We start from the raw sequence: 21,030 nt of genomic DNA on the forward strand, positions 1-21,030 counted from the left end.
TAGAGATTGCGAAGTGTGAGTATATATATATAATTTTTTTTTGAACACTCAGACGACAATTATTTTTTTTGCATAAAAAGCCCATTTGCCTCAAGACATAATACATCGCATGGACACAATTTGTTTTTAAAAGCAATGTTATTATCATGCACAAGCAATAAACCTAAAAAGCTAGAGGTCCGGCATTAGCGTTCATTGTAAGGACCTGCAGAATAAAGCTCTTATGTCACTAGTACCTCAAGCCCAAACAAATTTTTTTTTTTTTTTAAGAAAAGCTACACATCAGATGCTGCATTCAGACTTCCAGAGTTCTCTGTATCCAGCATAGATGGCAGCTTTCAGTAAGCCAAAAATTACTATATGCAGCAATTGTCTTCTGTCCAGCCGAAAGCTGGCATATATGCTGGAAAGCGGGCAGGTCACCTTATAGTGAATGATGTGAATGTGAACATGGCGGTGGCTGGTTAGGCATGTACAGGGGGAGTCCGGGAGAGACAGCAGTATGCCACGCAGAAAGCACACGGCCAGCATTAGCCAGGACTTTGTTTTGGTGCCCGGGCAATAAATCTGCGTATTGAAAAACAACTTAGTTAAAAATAGCAATCTGAAGTGGGCTTTGGTACCGAGGTACCAGCCAGTACCAGAGTCCACTTCAGATAGCTATTTTAATTGTTTTTCACTATGCAGATATGCATACAGTAGGAATTCACTTAAAGGGGTTCTGCACTTTGTTTTAACTGATGATCTATCCTCTGGATCATCAGCTTCTGATTCGCGGGCGTCCGACAGCAAGAAGGCCGCGGCGCTACTGGAGCAACGCTGCGTTCTCAAACAGCTGATTGGCGGGGGTCCCAGGTGTCAGACCCCCGCCGATCAGAAGCTGATGATCATTCCAGTGGATAGATCAGTTAAAGGGGATATCCGAGTTATGGGAAAAAAAAATAAAACCTAACAAAATTAATCAGGATATACATTAGTCAAGCTTGATTTTTTTGAAAAAAAAACAAACGATCTTTACACCTTTTCTAGGTTCTGTTATTGCTGTGTTTACATGCAGCAGTAACAATGACTCATCTCTCCCTCATGAATATTTGTGGGAGGGGTTGATCATCATGATGGCACTGTTTAGGGGGGAGATCTGTGGATGGCACTGTAGGGGGATCTGTGGATGGCACTGCCTGCCATCCACAGACCACAGATCCCCCTACAGTGCCATCCACAGATACCCCTCCCCGACGCTCACAGCAGCAGTATATTAATAAACTAATCAGTCACTTCATTTCTCATTGCTGAGCTCTTTTCTTATTATTTTGAAATCTCTGAGTCTCTGACTCTTACTTTGGCTTAGCTCCGGTAACAACAGCAGGCAGTGCAGGCGGCGCTCACTCACTGACGTCACGCGCTTGCGCCGCCTAGTGGGAGGAGCAGGCGCGTGACGTCAGTGACAGTGAGTGAGCGCCGCCCCCCGCACTGCCTGCTCTGCTATTACCGGAGTACAGAGCTAAGACAAAGTAAGAGATATCCTGTAATAATCCAAGTAAAGAGCTCACTACAGCGCCCTGTATATTCTAACCCCCAGGCAAGCGTCCCTGTCACCATGGGAACGCTTGGGGGTTAGAATATACCATCGGATTTGAGTTTTTTACGATCTCACTGAGCTCGAAAAACTCAGATCCGATGGTATATTCTAACCAGGCAAGCGTCCCCGTCACCATGGGAACGCCTGGGGGTTAGAATATTTTATACCATTGGATCAGCTATTAGCCGCAGGGAGGAACTTGGAGGTAGCCGCGGCACAAGTGAGGATCGCGCATGCGCGATCAACTCACAGCCGCACGGACTGTAATGCAGAGAGGTGGGGGCGTGGCCAAGGCTGATGACGTTCCGTTTACATGGCTTAGTCACTCCGACAAGCAGAGAGCTCCATGTAAACGGAACGTCACAGCTGATGACGTGGGCGGTCACATGACTGTTTAGTATAGCAGAGAAACGGCACAAGATAGGTACTGCAAGTGATTTAGGAAAACTAATGTATAGGAGAAATAAAGCCATAGAGAGAAATTAAGTTAACTCGGATAACCCCTTTAAAACAAAGTGCAGAACCCCTTTAAGTGAATTCCTACTGTACGCATATCTGCATATTAAAATAGCTATCTGAAGTGGACTCTGGTACTGTCTGGTACCTCGGTACCAAAGCCCACTTCAGATTGCTATTTTAACTAAGTTGTTTTTCAATACGCAGATGTGAGCACAGTAGGGATTAACCAAAGTCTTGTACGACTCCATGTGAGACAAACCTCGGCTCCACAGAACCAATACATTTTAATACTGTGCAGAAACAGCATTAAAATGTAAGTATTTGAACGATTCGACTGTGGATCTACGATCAGAAAGTTGATTCGCTCAAGCCTAGTGTTTAGTATGGGGAAGAGCGATGGCATTAGCGAACGCCCCTGACCATACTGTGGAGGAGACCACTGGATGTGAATACACCAGTCTCCTCCAGCAGCGATCAGCAGATTGTCTGGAAGGAACGCTTCCCTCCCGATAATCTGCTGCTCTGTCGTCCCAAGTAAATGGACCCCTTTCACACGAGCGAGTTTTCCCGCGCAGGTGCGATGCGTGACGTGAATGCATAGCACCCGTACTGAATCCCGACCTATTTATTTTAATGGGTCTTGAGCGGTTTTATTTTCACGCATCAGGTCTGCATTGCATCAGAATTGCAGTGTGTTCTATATCCTGCGCTTTTCATGCAGCCCTGGCCCCACAGAAGTGAATGAGGCTTCAGTGAAAAACGCATTGCGTCCGGATGAAGCCTGGATGTAGTCCGGGTATAATGCGTTTCTCACTGATGGTTGCTAGATGTTTGTAAACCTTCAGGTTTTTTTTCACGCACGTGAAAACCTCATCAAAACTGATAGCACCAGCACGGAAAAAACTGAACGCAATCGCAGACAAAACTGACTGAACTTGCTTACAAAATGGTGCGAGTTTCACTGAACACATTCGGACCATTCATGTGAAAGACCTTTAGGCCGCGTTCACCGACATGTGCCGACCACATTGATTGTAATCTGCCTCTTCACACATCAGTATTTTTATTTTTTTACAGTATTTTACTTTGCGTCAGTGGAAAAAATGGCAGACATGTACTACATTGGTCTGTGATGCGGACAAAGCACGTCCATAAAAAAAAAAAATATAATATATATAAAAAACACAGACTGCATGGATGGCGTCCGCGTTTGGTCCGGTTTTCACTGACAGAGGTGTATAAAATTAATTTTCGGCTGAGCAGTGTCCGTGGAATACGGATGACACAGACTACACACTGATCCTTAACAGATGACGGAACACGGACATCAAATGGACGCAGAAATGTGAATAAGGCCTCATTCACACCTCAGTGAATCTGCTCTCCAAGGACTACACACATACCCATTCATTTCAATGCGTTTATTCACATGTCAGTGGAGAAGGAAAAAAACAACAACCATGAAACATGGCACTACTTTGGCCCATGATGTGGACCACACACCCCCAAATCAGTATCTGCAAGCCAAAACCAGGACTGGGTCCAAAACACAGACGAGGCACAAATATGTATTACTTTATTTTTCGCCCCATAAGGCCTCCAGCACACTAACGTGTGCGCCGCCGGCCCGCAATGCACGAACACCAACCGTGGGGCAGTTGCAGAGGATCGCGACCCCATTCACTTTAATGGGTCCGCAATCCGCCCGTTCCGCAAAAAGATGGACATGTTCTAAGGAACGAAACCCCATGTAGGGTTCAGTTCGGTGCTTCCGTTCCGCATCTCCGGACCCATTGAAGTGAATGGGTCCGCATCCGTGATGCGGAATGTCCACGGAACGGCGCCCGTGTATCACGGATCTGCATATGCGGTCTGCAGCACAGGACACCTACGGTTGTGTACAATAGGCCTGAGACGCATTTTTTCCCCACAAAAAAAGTGCGCGCATTAGTAAAGGAGAACCGGTGAAGGCTCTGTGCTCACCGCTTCCTGGTCCTCGGCTGTCAAGGCTGCGCACATTGTGAGGGCGCTCTGCGATCTCACCCTGTGTACAGCCGACAGCAGGATGAAGAGGATCGTGATGTAGTTGAGGAGCGGCGGCGTCCAGGAGCAGGAGAGGCAATTTGGAGATGCTAGGGACTGATGAGGGGCAAACGAGAGTTAGTGGGGGCTACTGGGGCTGATATGAGGCAAAGGGGGCTGATTAGAGGCATGGGGCTCTTATTGGGGGTCTGATCTGAGGTCTTGTTGGGGTCTTATTAACATTGGGGGTCTGACTTGAGTTCTAATGAAAAAAAAAAAAGTTTTCCTTATTGTCCTCCTCTAAAACCTAGGTGCGTATATATTTTCTCTATAGGTTTCACTCCTGGTTTTACTAAGGCCTCGTGCACACAGCCATTGGGTGCCCGCAAATGGCAGGTCGGCAATCCACGGCCGCCGGACGTGTGCACCACGGACGCATTCACTTGACTAGGTCCACAATTCCGGAGATGCAGAACGGAACACCGAAGGCACTACGGAGTGCTTCCATGTTGTTTCTTTCCATTGTTCAAGTTGAATGGGTCCAGCCCACTGACCGCCGCTCCGTCCCCATTGACTATAATTGGGGACCCCAATTGCTGTCCCCAATGCACGAAACGGCCGCGTGCATGAGGCCTAATACTGACCATGTGAGACAGGCCTAGCAGTGTCCATGGAATAGATGCCACACGGACCAAACACAGATGACCGATGGACCATCTTGTCACGGCAGACGTGCCCGTGGCGTTGTCCATCATGTATGTGTGAAAGGGGCACATACAAGCCCAACAGCTCATCTGCACAGCCCCTGATGTGGAAGTGACGTTAGGCTACTTTCACACTTGCGGCAGGACGGATCCGACAGGCTGTTCACCCTGTCAGATCCGTCCTTCTGCAATTTCGCCGTGCCGCCGCTACGTCCCCATTGACTATAATGGGGACGGGGGCGAAGCTCTGGCACAGCACGGCGGAAGGCCTGCATGTCCGACTTTTTAGTTTGGCGGCCTCTCACCGCGCCGGAGCTCCGCCCCGTCCCCATTATAGTCAATGGGGAGGAGCGGCGGTCCTGCAAAATTGCGGAAGGACGGATCTGACAGGGTGAACAGTCTGACGGAGCCGTCCTGCCGCAAGTGTGAAAGCAGCCTTATCTATCAGCAGAGGTCCGGGTTTTACATATAACCTTTTATAATACAGCCACACTGCGTTTCCCCATCCGTTTACCATACACAATGCCTCAGACTGATGCCAGACAGTGGTCTCCATTCACCATACAGTCCTAGTGTATAACACACACACTTTACCAGACTGTGCAGGATACAAGAACCTGGTGCGCTGGGTTTTCGTGTCCTTTTGCCCTAAGATATAGGTAACACGTGATGTGGACCCAGTCCAGCGCTGCCCATCTGTACAGAGGCAGGTAACGTAAAGACACAGCTCAGGTAAACCACACGGAGGCGCCAGCAGGTTCCAGCGCCTCCTGTACGTAGTGTGTATCCCTCCGCACACAGCAGGCTATACCACTACATCCCCGGGGGGAGATAATGACCGCCGGGCAGCACAACCCCTGCTTATTACAGCTCCCGGTACGGACTCCTCGGGTACAGGGGCGCCTCTCCCACCTGCCTACCGCACGCTTCCCAGCCAGCGCCTCTGCGGCCTGCACAGCCCCGGGCACGCCTCGCTTCAGGCTATTTGCCCTCTAAACCTATTCCCCAGGCCCCACTTACCGGCTGTCTGCTCCCCGGTTACACCCGAGGACCGCGCATGTGCAGCAGCTAGGCTGTAACAAACGTGGACGGCAACCTCTCCGCCGGTCACCGAACTTCTAACAAGCGCTTCACTGTCTTCACCAAACGCTCCCGCTCAAGTTTGAATTCTATAGCCCCGCCCTCGTTACCATGACAATGCGGTTACGTAGTGTCCGTAAGCCGTGATTGGGGGCGGAGAAAACTGGAGTCTCGCACAAAAACTGACGGGAGGGGGCGGAGTGATACCAGGAGGAGGCGGAGTGATTCAGAGGCGGAGTGATACCGGGGCGGAATCTCGTTGAAAATCAGCAGTATTGTTTGAGAAGTGAAGTGAAACCGCATTACGTTGTACGAATGCTATGTGCCGTGCGTTTACTGCGCTTTCCAGGGAAGTGAGTGACGGGGCAGGGCGGTATGAAGAGAGGGTGTGGAGGGTGACATGGTGCGGTCAGACCCACAGGGCCTCTGCTTTCTCACGGACGCACTGGGGTTTCCGGACGGTGGTGGTTCAGGGGCTTTCACATTGTCAGCATTTTTCTTTTGTAGACAAAAACAAACAAACATAAATTAGGCCCATCCTCCGACCACCCCTGCGTCTGAGCTCAAATCTATGCCAGCCCATAGCTGGCATCAGTGATGATAAATGTGCCAGCGGCGACGGGCGTGTCTGGTCTGCATCAGGGCCCACAGTAGTGCGAGAAAATCGCTGATGTGTGAATAAACGCATTAAACTCAATGGGTATGATCATTATTAAAGGGAACCTGTCACCTCCAAAACGCACGATGGAAAAGCCCGACGACGCATGCGCAGAGAGAGAGGAAAGCGGCCGGCTGAGTGCGGGAGTCGGGAGCGCACCGCTTGCACGATCCCAGCCTGACAGCAGGATGTCAATCACAGTGAGTGGGGGATGGGTAAGGGGCGGGGCTTAGGAGGCCGCTGCCCACTTGACTTTAAGCTGACTCTGAGGATAGTGAAAACACAGATTAAAACAGCGTTTTTATAAAGTATACAACAACCAGTGGAGGGATGAAAAACATGATCAGGAACACACTGGGGGCTACTGTAAGGTAATGATGTCGGTTTAAAATGTGTTTTGGAGGTGACAGGGTCCCTTTAAAGCGCCAGTCATTCCATAGCGCTGTGCACATAATAAACGGTGCACATACATAATACAGACAATTGCACTAAGCATGAACAAGACGAGTTCCAAACTGGTACAGAAGGAGAGAGGGCCCTGCCCGTGAGGGCTTACAATCTACAAGGTATGGGAGAAGGACACAGTAGGTGCAGGTGAAGCTGGTCGTGGTGGTATAGAGGCAGCAGGGTCATTGGTTGTAGGCTTGTCTGAAGAGGTGGGTTTTCAGGTTTCCACTGTAGGTGAGAGTCTGATATGTTGGGGTAGCGAGTTCCAGAGTGTGGGGGACGCACGGGAGAAATCTTGGAGGCGATTGTGGGGAGAGGAGAGGAGGTCTTGTGAGGATCGGAGATTGCGTGTGGGGATATATCAGGAAAGCAGGTCAGAGATGTAGGGAGGGGACAGGTTGTGGACGGCCTTATATGTATTTGTTAGTATTTTAAACTGAATTCGTTGGGCAATGGGGAGCCATTGAAGGGATTGGCAGAGGAGTAATGGGGTGAGAGGTGGATTAGCCGGGCAGCAGAGGTGAGGATAGATTGGAGGGGAGCGAGAGTGCTAGATGGAAGGCCACAGAGGAGGATGTTGCAGTAGTCTAGGTGGGAGATGATGAGGGGATGTACAAGCATTTTTGAAGATTCAAAGTTGAGGAAAGTGCGGATTCGGGAGATGTTTTTGAGTTGGAGGCGGCAGGTGGTGGAAAGGGCTTGGATGTGCGGTCGGAAGGAGAGGGCAGAATCCAAGGCCACTCCTAGGCAGCTGACTTGGTTGACCGGGGAGAGTGTGCAGCCATTGATCGTGATAGATAGGTCTGTTGGGGGGTTGAACAAGATGGGGGAAAGATGATGAATTCTGTTTTATCCATGTTAAGTGTTAGAAAGCGAGAGGCGAAGAAGGATGATATGGAAGATAGACATTGTGGGATTCTGGAGAATAAGGTGGTGATGTCTGGACCAGAGAGGTAGATTTGTGTGTCATCAGCATAAAAGTGATACTGAAAGCCATGGGACTCTATGAGATGTCCCAGGCCGAAAGTGTAGATAGAGAAGAGCAGGGGTCCTAGGACAGAGCCTTGCAGGACACCAACAGAGAGGGAATGAGACGAGGAGGTGGTGCGAGAGTGGGAGACGCTAAACGTCCGGTCTGTGAGGTATGATGTGATCCATTTTTATTGTGCTACTGGTGTTTGTGCTTCTGGGGTTCTTTTAAAGGGAACCTGTCATCTCCAAAAACCATCCCAAGCCGCCAGCAGCATGTTTCTGACGATAATTTTCTTCCTGAAGGCCGATGCGGCTAAAGCTCAGAAAACGTTCTTTTATCCTTTTCCGGCGCGCTTCGCTGTGACTGACGGCCGGCAGTTTGGCAGGCTTTGCCAAACTCTCTGCATAAGCGCTGTCAGTCACAGCGAAGGGGGCGTGGTTATCTTGACTTGAAAAGCAAGGAGGCCGCTGCCCCTTGACTTCAGGCCTGACTAGAGAAGCGCGCCGGCAGGGGATAAAAGATCGTTTTCTGAACTTTAGCCGCATCGGCCTTCAGGAAGAAAATTATCATTGGAAACGCGCTGCTGGCTACTGTCAGGTACTGCTGGCTACTGTCAGGTACTGCTGGCTACTGTCAGGTACTGCTGGCGGCTTGGGATGGTTTTTGGAGGTGACAGGTTCCTTTTAAGAGGGAATGAGATATTGTTTGACATTATTTTTTTTAGATGTAAAAACTATGTATTTTTTGTATGTTTTTTATAATTTTAATCATGTATCTTTTAGGTTTTAAAGGGCTTCTGTCACCCCCAAAACACATATTTTTTTTTTTTGGGCTTGTTAAAATCGTTATTGAACGACTATTCCCTACATAGGGCTCTTACCTTTGTCTGTGGCTTTGTTTCCTTAAAAATCGATCTTTTAAAATATGCAAATCACTTCACTACCAGCAAGTAGGGGGTCTACTTGCTGGTAGCCGCCGCAAAAAACCGCCCCCTCCTCCTGTTGATTGACAGGGCCAGCGAGCGCTCTCCTCCTCCGGATGGCCCTGTCAGCATTTCAAATCCCGCGCCTGTCTTCATTCGGCGCAGGCGCTCTGAGAGAAGGACGCTCGCCTCCTCAGCACTCCCTCAGTGCGCCTGCGCCGATGACGTCACCGAAAGAGAAGACGTCATCGGCGGCAATCTGTGCGGCAGTCCTACTGGCCGGATATGGAGGAGGCGGAGCTTACAGCGAAGCTGCGTGCTGCTGGGCCTGGCAGCGCTGCTGGAGTGTGGACGCGCAGACGTTTAAGTGGCTGTGAGGTGAGGGCTGGCTGACTCTGGAACTGGTAAAACTTACTCTGGAGTCCTGGACCATTATATCTGGGGAGGAGGGGGGAGCAGGACCCTGGAGGTCTGGACCAGCTATCCGCATCCCTGTGGCCATGCTGCAAATTATAATTTTTTTTTCCTAATCTTGTCCATTTTGCAGACAATAGGCATTTCTACAATGTAGCCCATGTAAAGTGTGGGATGCACACGGACCACTTCTGTATTTTGCGTACCGCATCATCAGTATCAAAGTGGTGGGGTTCCGACAGCTTTTAAAAAAAACAGCATGCCAATGCACATTTTCTCCAGTCAAGGCCCAACAATCACAGAGTTGGAAGTGAACATTTCCCCCATCTTCCTGTGCCTGAGCAGTAAGTTCCATTTGGTACCAGTATACCCATAGGGTTTAGCCCAAATCCATAGCAACCCAGTATGGCCACGTCATTTTGAGAAGGTCAATATCAAAAGCACTTGCTCACCAATTATGTTGGAGAGTTTACATTGACAGACATTATGGGGCAAATTTATCAAAACTAGTGATGAGTGGCAGGTCCCATATTCGAATTTGCGATATTTCGCGAATATTCAATAGAATATTTGTTTCATATTCGCGAATATTCGAATTCGAGATTATTTCGCAATTGCAATTAATCTTAAATGTAAAAATCACGTAATGCGAATTTGATCAAAAAAGAACATATAGCAGTAAATTTAGTGCTATATATTCGTTTGAAGAATATTCGTCATATTCTAAAACATGAATATATAGCGATATAGCGAATAGACTATAAAAAAAAGATTCTACCACTATGTTAGCTAAATTGCTGTATATTTGTATTTAGCGAATATTCGCTATATTACTATATATTCTTGTTTTAGAATATTACCAATATTCTAAAAAACGAATATATAGAGAATATATTCGTTATTTAGAATATTTGCCTTTTTTTCCCAATTTTTACAGTTGTTAGCATACTCCTCCCCGACAAGCGTCCCGTCACTATGGGAACGCCTGTGGGTTAGAATATACTGTCGGATCTGAGTTTTTCCTGCGATCGTGAAAAGTCAGATCCGAAGGTATATTCTAACTAGTGCGGCAAAGGGAAGATTCATCAAATATTCGAGAATTTGCGTATTCGCTATCACAACCTTAATATTAGTGTGCTGCACATGTGCGTGCGCATTGTAGGCATGGTTTAGCGTGCGTGACTATGTTTTTCAAAATCGGCGAAAGTTTACAGACTGAAAATGGTGGGCAGCAAATTTCGCGACGAAGAGGACGAACTCCTGCTAACTGTAATTACAACACTATATTTGATTACATTTTTAATGCATGTTTGAACAATATCTGTATAGTAAGCAATAGTGTTTTTAAATATTCGCGAGTGCGCAAATAATAAATAATGTTGCGATTATATTTGCACAATACATATAACTTCATCTTTTATCAAGTCAGATTAGATATTCATCATTGTTGTAATAAGTATTGATTTGACATCATAGCACTTTGTAGCATGTATGTATGTATGTATGGACAGCAAAGAAATATCAAGCACATGCACATTGCATATACATTTTCCTGCCACACACTGTATACCACACACTGTATACCACACGCAAACACACACACATAGTCTATAGATTAGAGTTTATGTCTTGTTGGTCTGGAGAATCTTTTTTTGTTTTACCGCCAGTATTTGCTGGTTCATTTAGCGTTACCCAGGGTGCACCACGGGGAGGCGAACCAGCTGTACACCCCATATCATACCGTCACTTCACTAGACAGGTACATCTCAGCTCAGCAATATATACGATTGCTCAGACCCCATACACATACAACTGGAATACAATTTGATCTTATAACGGGAACATTAAATCTAATATTTCCACCTTCTAACAATTAAACACTTTTTGCTGTGTTGTTGAGGATATTTATTATTAATCCTTGTATTTCAAAAATTTGGGATTGTATGTTTGCATTTTTATCCTGCAGCGCATGTTGAAGAAGGGTTATGACCGGACCCGGAAGCAGGCTGCGAAGCAGCATATAGTGATGGGGGTTAAGAAGCTTCTAGAGAAAAAGTTCTGGCGGAGTCGCACCGAAATTCCCATCATTAAAAAATGGTCGGCTCTCAAGAGGAGGCACCTGGACTGGGTCAAAGAGCTCAGTGAGAGAGTCTGCCCAGGTACTTTTTTTTTTTTTTTTTTTTTTTTTTTTTTTTTCACCCGTTACAAATTATTACTTATTACCTGGTGTGACACATGGCAAATCATCCATTTACCTCATACATCTCTCCCTCACTGAGAATGTGTGTGTGTGTGTGTATATATATACACTGCTCAAAAAAATAAAGGGAACACAAAAATAACACATCCTAGATCTGAGTTAATTAAATATTCTTCTGAAATACTTTGTTCTTTACATAGTTGAATGTGCTGACAACAAAATCACACAAAAATAAAAAAATGGAAATCAAATTTTTCAACCCATGGAGGTCTGGATTTGGAGTCACCCTCAAAATTAAAGTGGAAAAACACACTACTGGCTGATCCATCTTTGATGTAATGTCCTTAAAACAAGTCAAAATGAGGCTCAGTAGTGTGTGTGGCCTCCACGTGCCTGTATGACCTCCCTACAACGCCTGTGCATGCTCCTGATGAGGTGGCGGACGGTCTCCTGAGGGATCTCCTCCCAGACCTGGACTAAAGCATCTGCCAACTCCTGGACAGTCTGTGGTGCAACGTGACGTTGGTGGATAGAGCGAGACATGATGTCCCAGATGTGCTCAATTGGATTCAGGTCTGGGGAACGGGCGGGCCAGTCCATAGCATCAATGCCTTCGTCTTGCAGGAACTGCTGACACACTCCAGCCACATGAGGTCTAGCATTGTCTTGCATTAGGAGGAACCCAGGGCCAACCGCACCAGCATATGGTCTCACAAGGGGTCTGAGGATCTTATCTCGGTACCTAATGGCAGTCAGGCTACCTCTGGAGAGCACATGGAGGGCTGTGCGGCCCTCCAAAGAAATGCCACCCCACACCATTACTGACCCAATGCCAAACCGGTCATGCTGGAGGATGTTGCAGGCAGCAGAACGTTCTCCACGGCGTCTCCAGACTCTGTCACGTCTGTCACATGTGCTCAGTGTGAACCTGCTTTCATCTGTGAAGAGCACAGGGCGCCAGTGGCGAATTTGCCAATCTTGGTGTTCTCTGGCAAATGCCAAACGTCCTGCACGGTGTTGGGCTGTAAGCACAACCCCCACCTGTGGACGTCGGGCCCTCATATCACCCTCATGGAGTCTGTTTCTGACCGTTTGAGCAGACACATGCATATTTGTGGCCTGCTGGAGGTCATTTTGCAGGGCTCTGGCAGTGCTCCTCCTGTTCCTCCTTGCACAAATGCGGAGGTAGCGGTCCTGCTGCTGGGTTGTTGGCCTCCTCCATGTCTCCTGATGTACTGGCCTGTCTCCTGGTAGCGCCTCCATGCTCTGGACACTACGCTGACAGACACAGCAAACCTTCTTGCCACAGCTCGCATTGATGTGCCATCCTGGATAAGCTGCACTACCTGAGCCACTTGTGTGGGTTGTAGACTCCGTCTCATGCTACCACTAGAGTGAAAGCACCGCCAGCATTCAAAAGTGACCAAAACATCAGCCAGGAAGCATAGGAACTGAGAAGTGGTCTGTGGTCACCACCTGCAGAACCACTCCTTTATTGGGGGTGTCTTGCTAATTGCCTATAATTTCCACCTGTTGTCTATCCCATTTGCACAACAGCATGTGAAATTGATTGTCACTCAGTGTTGCTTCCTAAGTGGACAGTTTGATTTCACAGAAGTGTGATTGACTTGGAGTTACATTGTGTTGTTTAAGTGTTCCCTTTATTTTTTTGAGCAGTGTATTTATCCACACAGCGCGGTAGTGATGTATGATGTAACCGGCTGATTTCGTACTTTGCACACACACATAATAATAAATATATGTGTGTGTGTGTGTATATCTAGATAAACAGCAATCATCAATCTGTATTACAGTAAAAGGCCATGATTACTTTACATACATCACCCACTTAGGCTAGTTTCACAATAGCGGCATGGACGTCCGCCAGGCTCTTCCGGCGGGTGAACAGCTTGTCGGATCCGTCCTGCCACTAGTGTACGTGTGGCCCCGTACTACAGCTCCAGCACCATTCACTATCAAGGGATCGTGGCAGAGTTCCGAGACAGGAACTCCACAAACCATGCCGACATGTAGTTTTATTCTGTCCGCCTCTCGGCATGGTTTATCGTTCCCGCCCCAGAACGACGCCCCGCTCCCACCATAGTCAATGGGGCCGGAGCAGTAGTCCAGGGCCACACGTACACTAGTGGCAGGACGGATCCGACAGGCTGTTTTGGCAGTTCCAGAGGTCTCTGCCACTAGTGTGAAACTAGCCTTAATTAGCATTTCTTATTAGTTCAGAGTTGTTTGTCTAAGGCCCCATTCACATGTCCCCAATTTCGTTATGCATTTTCCGGAACGGAATTGTGGACCCATTCATCTCTATGTGCGGCCCGGCTCCGGAAATGCGCACCCGCACTTCCGGGTCCGCATTTCCGTTCCCAAAAAAAATAGAACATGTCCTATTCTCGGCATATTCTATTAGTGCCGGCGATGTGCGGTCCGCAACATGCGGAACGCACATTTTCGGTGTCCGTGTTTTTCGGATCCGTGGATTCGAAAAACACGTTACGGACGTGTAAATAGAGCCTAAATCTGAACGTTGTGTGATTACAGGGCTTCCCATTCCAACCGTGCGCCGCTGTGTGTCCCCTGCCGATTTGGATGTGGTGGAGGTCTCCGCAGAGGAGGAGGATGATGATGAGCATGCGGGCCCCTCCCACAGTATCATTGCCACTAACCCACCTGATGTGGGCAATGATGTTGAGGTGGCAGAGGAAGAGCCCGGACCCTATGAAGGGCAGGAAACCTCCACCCCAGCTCCTGCTGAGGAGGATATGCCCACCCCAGCTCCTGATGAAAAGGAGGAGGAGGACTTAATTACTACCCCACACCAGGAGGGTAAATATATGCACACATCATTCCAATTCTGTATACATTACATATTTATATAACAAAATAATAGCAAAGGCAGGTGCACTCTGCGGTCTTACTAAACCCTCAAACTGATTTTAAAATTGAGAGATTAGCCAACATATCCTACGGTGTAGGACATGTCTGAGCCCGAGCACCGCGCCAAGGTTTCTCAAGTAGCTCGGGGACCTAACACTCACCTACCGGAGCCGTATGGGCAATACCAGGAGCCAGTGGGCAAATTACAGGAGCATGAGGCCGACTCACAAACAACTCACCAGTTACCTCCAGCATGTAACCATGCTTGCAATGGGAGGAGGGAGGAGTCTGCGAGTCCCACTCAAGACTGGCTGATATAGCCCAGGCCTCACAAGTGCACCTAAATGTAGCCTGTAGATGGAAAGCAGGCACATTTAAATTGGAGTTTATACACCTCCAAGCATCTCTATAAATACAAACAACTCACCAGTTACCAGTTACAAATTACAGGTGCACCTGTGAGGCCTGGGCCATATCAGCCAGTCTTGAGTGGGACTCGCAGACTCCTCCCTCCTCCCATTGCAAGCATGGTTACATGCTGGAGGTAACTGGTGAGTTGTTTGTGAGTCGGCCTCATGCTCCTGTAATTTGCCCACTGGCTCCTGGTATTGCCCATACGGCTCAGGTAGGTGAGTGTTAGGTCCCCGAGCTACTTGAGAAACCTTGGTGCAGTGCTCGGGCTCAGACATGTCCTCCACAGTAGGATATGTTGGCTAATCTCTCAATTTTAAAATCAGTTTGAGGGTTTAGTAAGACCGCAGAGTGCACCTGTCTTTGCTATTATTTTGTTATATTGCTATATTGATTATCACATCCACATAATTGCTATCTTGCGTAGGATGTCTATTGTGGTACTTGTGGTTCGCTGCGGGCATCCTCCACTGTATGCTTTTTTGCTGGGGATCGTCATTAGTAACAGGCCACAAGTGCAGGATTTGCTCCCCTATATATATGCACAACTGCATGTGGGTTTGAGCACTTCCTGCTTGTTTAATACCACGCCATTCTTTTCAGTTTACATTACATATTTAGAAACATTAACCCTCTCTACCCCAGGCCTGTTTTTACCTTCATGCTCATTTAATTTTTTGGTAAATCTGAAATGTATCTATTTATGTGCTAATAACTTTAAAACGTTTTTACTTATCACGGGCATAGTTCTATTTTATCTTCACACATTGTACTTCATGACAGTGGTAAAATTGAGTCAAATTATTAATGTCTTATTCTTAAAAAATATATATATATTTATATAATCTAATTTAAAAAAATAGGAATAAAAATAAATATTCTAAATTTTAATTTCTATTTATTTTATAATAGATAGTAATAGAGAGAAAGTTAATTTATTACTTTACATTCCCCATATGCCTATTTCATGTTTAGATAATTTTTAAAATGAAATATAAATTTATTGTGATGTTGAGAGGAAAATAATAAAATTATTAAAAACTGTGTAAAAATTATTTTTTTTCTATAACAGTTAAGTTATGCAGTCACTTTTTGTGGCTTAAATAGTGGAAACGACGAATAAATTACCCCATTTCAGGAACTACACACCCTCTAGCTAATCAAAATTGATTCTACAAACTCTGTTAACCCTTTAAATGCCCGACGAGAATCTAATGAAAATGTAAAAAATCTAAATAGTTTTATCAAATTAAAAATGTTAATCTATTTTTTCAGAAAAACATCAAGTGTTAAGATCATAAAAAATAATAAACATATTACCCAGAATATGGAGTTTACAAAAAGAACACCGGTGTGCACCAAAAATTATCTTCGGTCGCACAGCAGGCTTCAGAGTGGAAGGAGCACCATGTGGCGTTAGGCGAGAGGATTTAGCTTTAATGATAATTAGGAGCTATGTCGCATGTTAAGAGAAGACACCCTTACGTGCCCCTAGAGTGGAAAACCACACAAAGTGACTCAATTACGCAAACTACACCCCTCAACGAATATACTAAGCACTTTGATTAATCCGCCATTTAACAGAATCAGGAAACGATCGGCTGTTAAAAAATAAAAAAAATTGTAGTATTTAAATTTTTTTATTTATACCCACATTTTTTACTTTCACAAGTGGTAACAGGACTAAATGCACCCCACATTTAGTTCCTCTTTTCACCAAGAATACACCGAAACCCCACCTCATATGTGAAGTTCTGCCTCTCCCTGTGCAGCTATAGCGCTGCCATTGGTTGTAGAGTTGTAATTGCCAATATTAGCATTGGCAGGGGAATAAAACACTGGTGTCCCCTGCCTCACCTCTGAGGAGATAGGTGCTGGCGTACTGTCTTGTTTAGCATCGATCACCTCCACATGACACCACCTGCTCCCCCTTCAGCTCCGTAGCTGCGATGCTCATGTGTAAGTAATCCAGCCAATAGGAGCGATCGGGGCTGCAGGTGTTTGCAAAAAAACTCCCAAAGCCCTTATTTAATATCATTGGCTACCTGCTCAGTAGATCAGCTATCGGACCACGGTTCATGAGCGATTTTGTCCAGGGGACCGTTTTTTGTTTTTTTTTTGTGCCCTAATAGTACGGTGCTGTGCAGAAAGTCTGGAAACGCTGCACCCTACTATTATATAGCAGGTTGTGATGAATATAAAAGTAACAACAATGAGGGGACAACACAAACTACTGTAATAGAAAACAACAGCCCCTTTAATCTACATAAACTAATATTATATAACAAAAATCTATAATTCTACACTACTAAACTGTCACTAAATAATCTAATATATAATTACAGTAAATATTGTATACTTAAAAATTGAGATGTAAATTCTCTGTACTAAACCAACTACTACACAAAATTCAATAATTACCTCTTATTGCTAATTGATATATATTTTTTTGGGTTTTCATAACAGTAATAAAGAAAATATCTCAGAAAATTTTTCAAATGAAGGAGGATCACCGAAAAATGGTCAAGGAATTCCGTGCACAGATTCAGAAGGCGACGCTAAAGCTGCAGGAATTTGATAAAAAACACCAAAATGACCTGCAACAATTGTTTGAGTTGCAGGAACAACTCAAATAAATGGCCATAAAGCTAATTAATTTATATCTTTGTTTTAATAAAAAAAAGTTATTTACAGTTATAACGTTTCCTTTATTTTTTTTAAATATTGTTATGTTTTTGTCTAATTTTAACTGAAAACTTATTCGGAAAGACAGCAGCAGTAGGTACATGTTAACAGTGTAGTATAAGGCCTACACATAAATAAGACAGCAGCAGCATGGACAGCAGCAGCATGTAAAGCTAATGGTGTATTCTGAGGCCTATAAGTCAGCCTGATATGGACAGCAGCAGCAGGTAACGGTAACAGTGTAGTATGAGGCCTACACATAACAAATCAATTTGATCAGGGCAGCAGCAGGTAAAGCTAATGGTGTATTCTGAGGCCTATAAGTCAGCTATATATGGATAGCAGCAGGTAAAGGTAACGGTGTAGTATGAGGCCTACACATAAATCAACTTGATCAGGACAGCAGCAGCAGGTAAAGCTAACGGTGTATTCTGAGGCCTACAAATCAACTTGATCAGGACAGCAGGTAAAGGTAATGGTGTATTATGAGACCTACAAGTCAGATTGATCTGTACAGCAGCATCAGGTAAAGGTAACAGTGTAGTATGAGGCCTACACATAACAAATCAACTTGATCAGGACAGCAGCAGGTAAAGGTAATGTTGTATTATGAGGCCTACAAGTAAAATTGATATGGACAGCAGGTAAAGGTAACGGTGTAGTATGAGCCCTACACATAACAAATCAACTTGATCAGGATAGCTGATGGTGTAGTATAAGGCCTTCACATAGCTACAAAGGACAAACACCTAGCTTGGCCTAACTCAGCATGATCAGGACAGTCAGCAGCAGGTAGATAGTAACGGTCGAATATAAGGCCTAAACATATCTTGTCCTAACTCAGCAGGACAGGCAGCAGCAGGTAATGTGGTGTGACAAAAGGCCGAAAGATAACTCTGCATGGTCAGGACAGTCAGCAGCAGGTAGATAGTAACTGTGGATTATACGGCCTACACATAACTCTGAAGGATCAGGATAATCGCAGCAGTCATTGGTAACAGTGGAGTATAATGACTACACATAACTCTGAAGTATCAGGACAAGATCAGCAGGCAGTTGGTAAGTTAACGTTGTATTATAAGGCCTACACAAAGTTTGACAGACAGCGGCATGTTCTTAGTTTGCAGCAGGAAAGTGTTGACACGAATGGTGCCACGGCAGACCGATTAAATAACTATCAAAAAATGATACAACCCCAACTACAGCATGTTTGTTCTTCGCTTACATAAAGAGTTGTACCATTTAAAAAAAATCAATATTTTCAACAAAAAAAATTTCAAGTTCATAATTTTTTTAAATATTGTAAAGGCCAATATTACATAGTACAATATATCAGATATCAAAAAACTAATGCCCCGTAAGTTATGTCATAAAATTAGTGTTTATTACACATTAATTAACCTTTTTGGAAACACAATGAAACCCATTCAAGTAGTAGTGACCAAACCTAATATTCACAATACAATGTGAATTAAAAAAATACCAATTGTGTAGAATAAAAAATATATATATATTATTAAGTGCATCAACAAAATTTTACCTGATAATAAAATTACACTTTAAAAAAGTTACTTATAAAAAATTTTTTATTCAAGTATCCATACAGTGAACAGATTATTAACCTCAATAACACTATGTTGAATAGTAACATTGGCTTAAATTCTATTAGTGACATTTTTAACAAATATTTTAAAAATCAAATGTGTCTGAAAAAAAAAAGCATTACAAATAAATGTAAAAAATTGATGAGTGGGCAAAGAACTAACCAGCATGAATCAGATATAGCGTCCTGTTTGGTTAACTGGGCATGTCGGAGCATAGCTTCCTCCGTTAAGACATAAACATGTGATGGAATGAGTAGAATCACAAAATGGTGACATGGGTTCAAGAATATTATACAGTCAGCAGTTTATACCGTAAGTCTTAAATCTGGGTTTATATTAAATTTGCATGTGAAAATTATCATTATATAATTGTCAAGAAGTAACATTAAATATAAATGTATATATCTATATATACATGTGGCAATAACGCTCCATTCCCAAAACCGGATTACCATACGGATGAGTATAACGCCAGTCACACCCAACCATGTAGAGAGATCAACACGGAAGTCAGGTATCCTTTCCAGGACGACAGACAACACATGTTTGAACCTAAGTCCGTATGTAAATAAAGAAAATAAAATAAAAAACTTTTATTAGGTTAACAATCAGTCCTATACAATGTTAAGTGCACAAAACCTTTTGACAAGGGAAGCCCACATGTGGTCCCCACTTTGCTACAGTAAGAACCACAACAGGGCCGCCAAAAACCCAATTAAAGCAAATTTAAAACTTATAAAATAAAAAAATATATATTTATTATTTTGGTGAATGAAGCGTAACACCCCATAATTGTATGTTATTAAAAAGTTTAAAAATATATATATAAAAATATAATTCTTGACAATATAAGATGAATAGTGCACATGTGCAAATATTAAACATGCACACCAGTTTACGAGAAATATAATACTCAATACTTATCATAGTACAAGGGCGAATTAGTGGTCCATGCTGGTTGTCCTCAGCATGATCTGGACAGAAAACATCAACAGTTAATTAGTAACACTTTACTATAATGCAGACACATAACTTGGCAGTAGCAGTTAAATAGTAACGCAACAGTAGAAGGCATACAAATCGAAGGCCCAAACAATGCAGGATCATGACAGACAGTAGTAGCATGTAAATGTAAAATCTGTAGTCTAAGGGCCACACATTGCTCAACTCAACTCTGCAGGATCAGGACAGACCAAAGCAGGTAAATGGTAACACCATAGTAAAAGGTCTACACCAAGCTCGCCTAACCCTGCAGGACAGGCAGCATCATAATTTAAATGGAATGTTGTAGTATAATGCCTAAACTTAACTTAGCATATTCAGGACAGACAGCTGCAGCATCAACAGGACGGAAGATGGAAACGGTTGAGTATAAGGCCTACACATAACTCGGCATAACTCAGAAGGACAGGCATCATAATAATTTAAAGGTAACGTTGTAGTATAAAGAGTGAACATAACTCAGCATGTTCAGGACAGACAGCGGCAGCATCAACAGGATAGAAGATGGAAACGGTCGAGTATAAGACCTACACATAGCTCAGCATAACTCAGAAGGACAGGCAGCAGCAGCATCATAAAGGAAAATGTTGTAGTATAAGGCCTAAACATACCTCAGCATGATCAAGACAGACAGCAGCAGCATCAACAAGATGGAAGTTGGAAATGGTCGAGTATAAGGCCTACACATAACTCGGCATAACTCTGCAGGACAGGCAGCAGCATAATTTAAAGGTAACGTTGTAGTATAAAGAGTAAACATAACTCAGCATGTTCAGGACAGACAGCAGCAGCATCAACAGGATGGAAGTTGGAAATGGTTAAGTATAAGGTCTACACATAACTCTGTAGGACATGCATCATCAGCATTTAAAGGTAATGTTGTAGTATAAGGACTAAACATAACTCAGCATGACCAGGAAAGACATCAGCAGCATCAACAGGATGGAAGATGGAAACTGTCTAGTATAAGGCCTAAAC

General features: G+C 44.5%; 2 protein-coding genes across 2 annotated transcripts in view; one reads left to right on the forward strand and one right to left on the reverse strand.

Annotated features, from left to right (window-relative positions):
* RACGAP1 (Rac GTPase activating protein 1) overlaps window positions 1-5,939 on the reverse strand; it is a 30,271-nt gene extending 24,332 nt beyond the window's left edge. The window contains exon 1 of the mRNA XM_040422343.1: window positions 5,785-5,939. The gene's annotated coding sequence lies outside the window, so the exon portion shown is untranslated. The remainder of the gene's footprint in view (window positions 1-5,784) is intronic.
* A 143-nt stretch (window positions 5,940-6,082) lies between these two features.
* On the forward strand, window positions 6,083-17,397 carry LOC120993965. Its single transcript, XM_040422426.1, has 5 exons — window positions 6,083-6,197; window positions 6,563-6,702; window positions 11,225-11,417; window positions 14,015-14,299; window positions 17,228-17,397. The coding sequence occupies exons 2-5, from the start codon at window positions 6,589-6,591 to the stop codon at window positions 17,395-17,397; spliced, it is 762 nt and encodes a 253-aa protein (XP_040278360.1). The 5' UTR covers window positions 6,083-6,197; window positions 6,563-6,588.
* The last annotated feature ends 3,633 nt before the right edge of the window (window positions 17,398-21,030 follow it).

Source organism: Bufo bufo, chromosome 3, assembly GCF_905171765.1.
Source record: "Bufo bufo chromosome 3, aBufBuf1.1, whole genome shotgun sequence".
NCBI classification, from domain to species: Eukaryota; Metazoa; Chordata; class Amphibia; order Anura; family Bufonidae; genus Bufo; species Bufo bufo.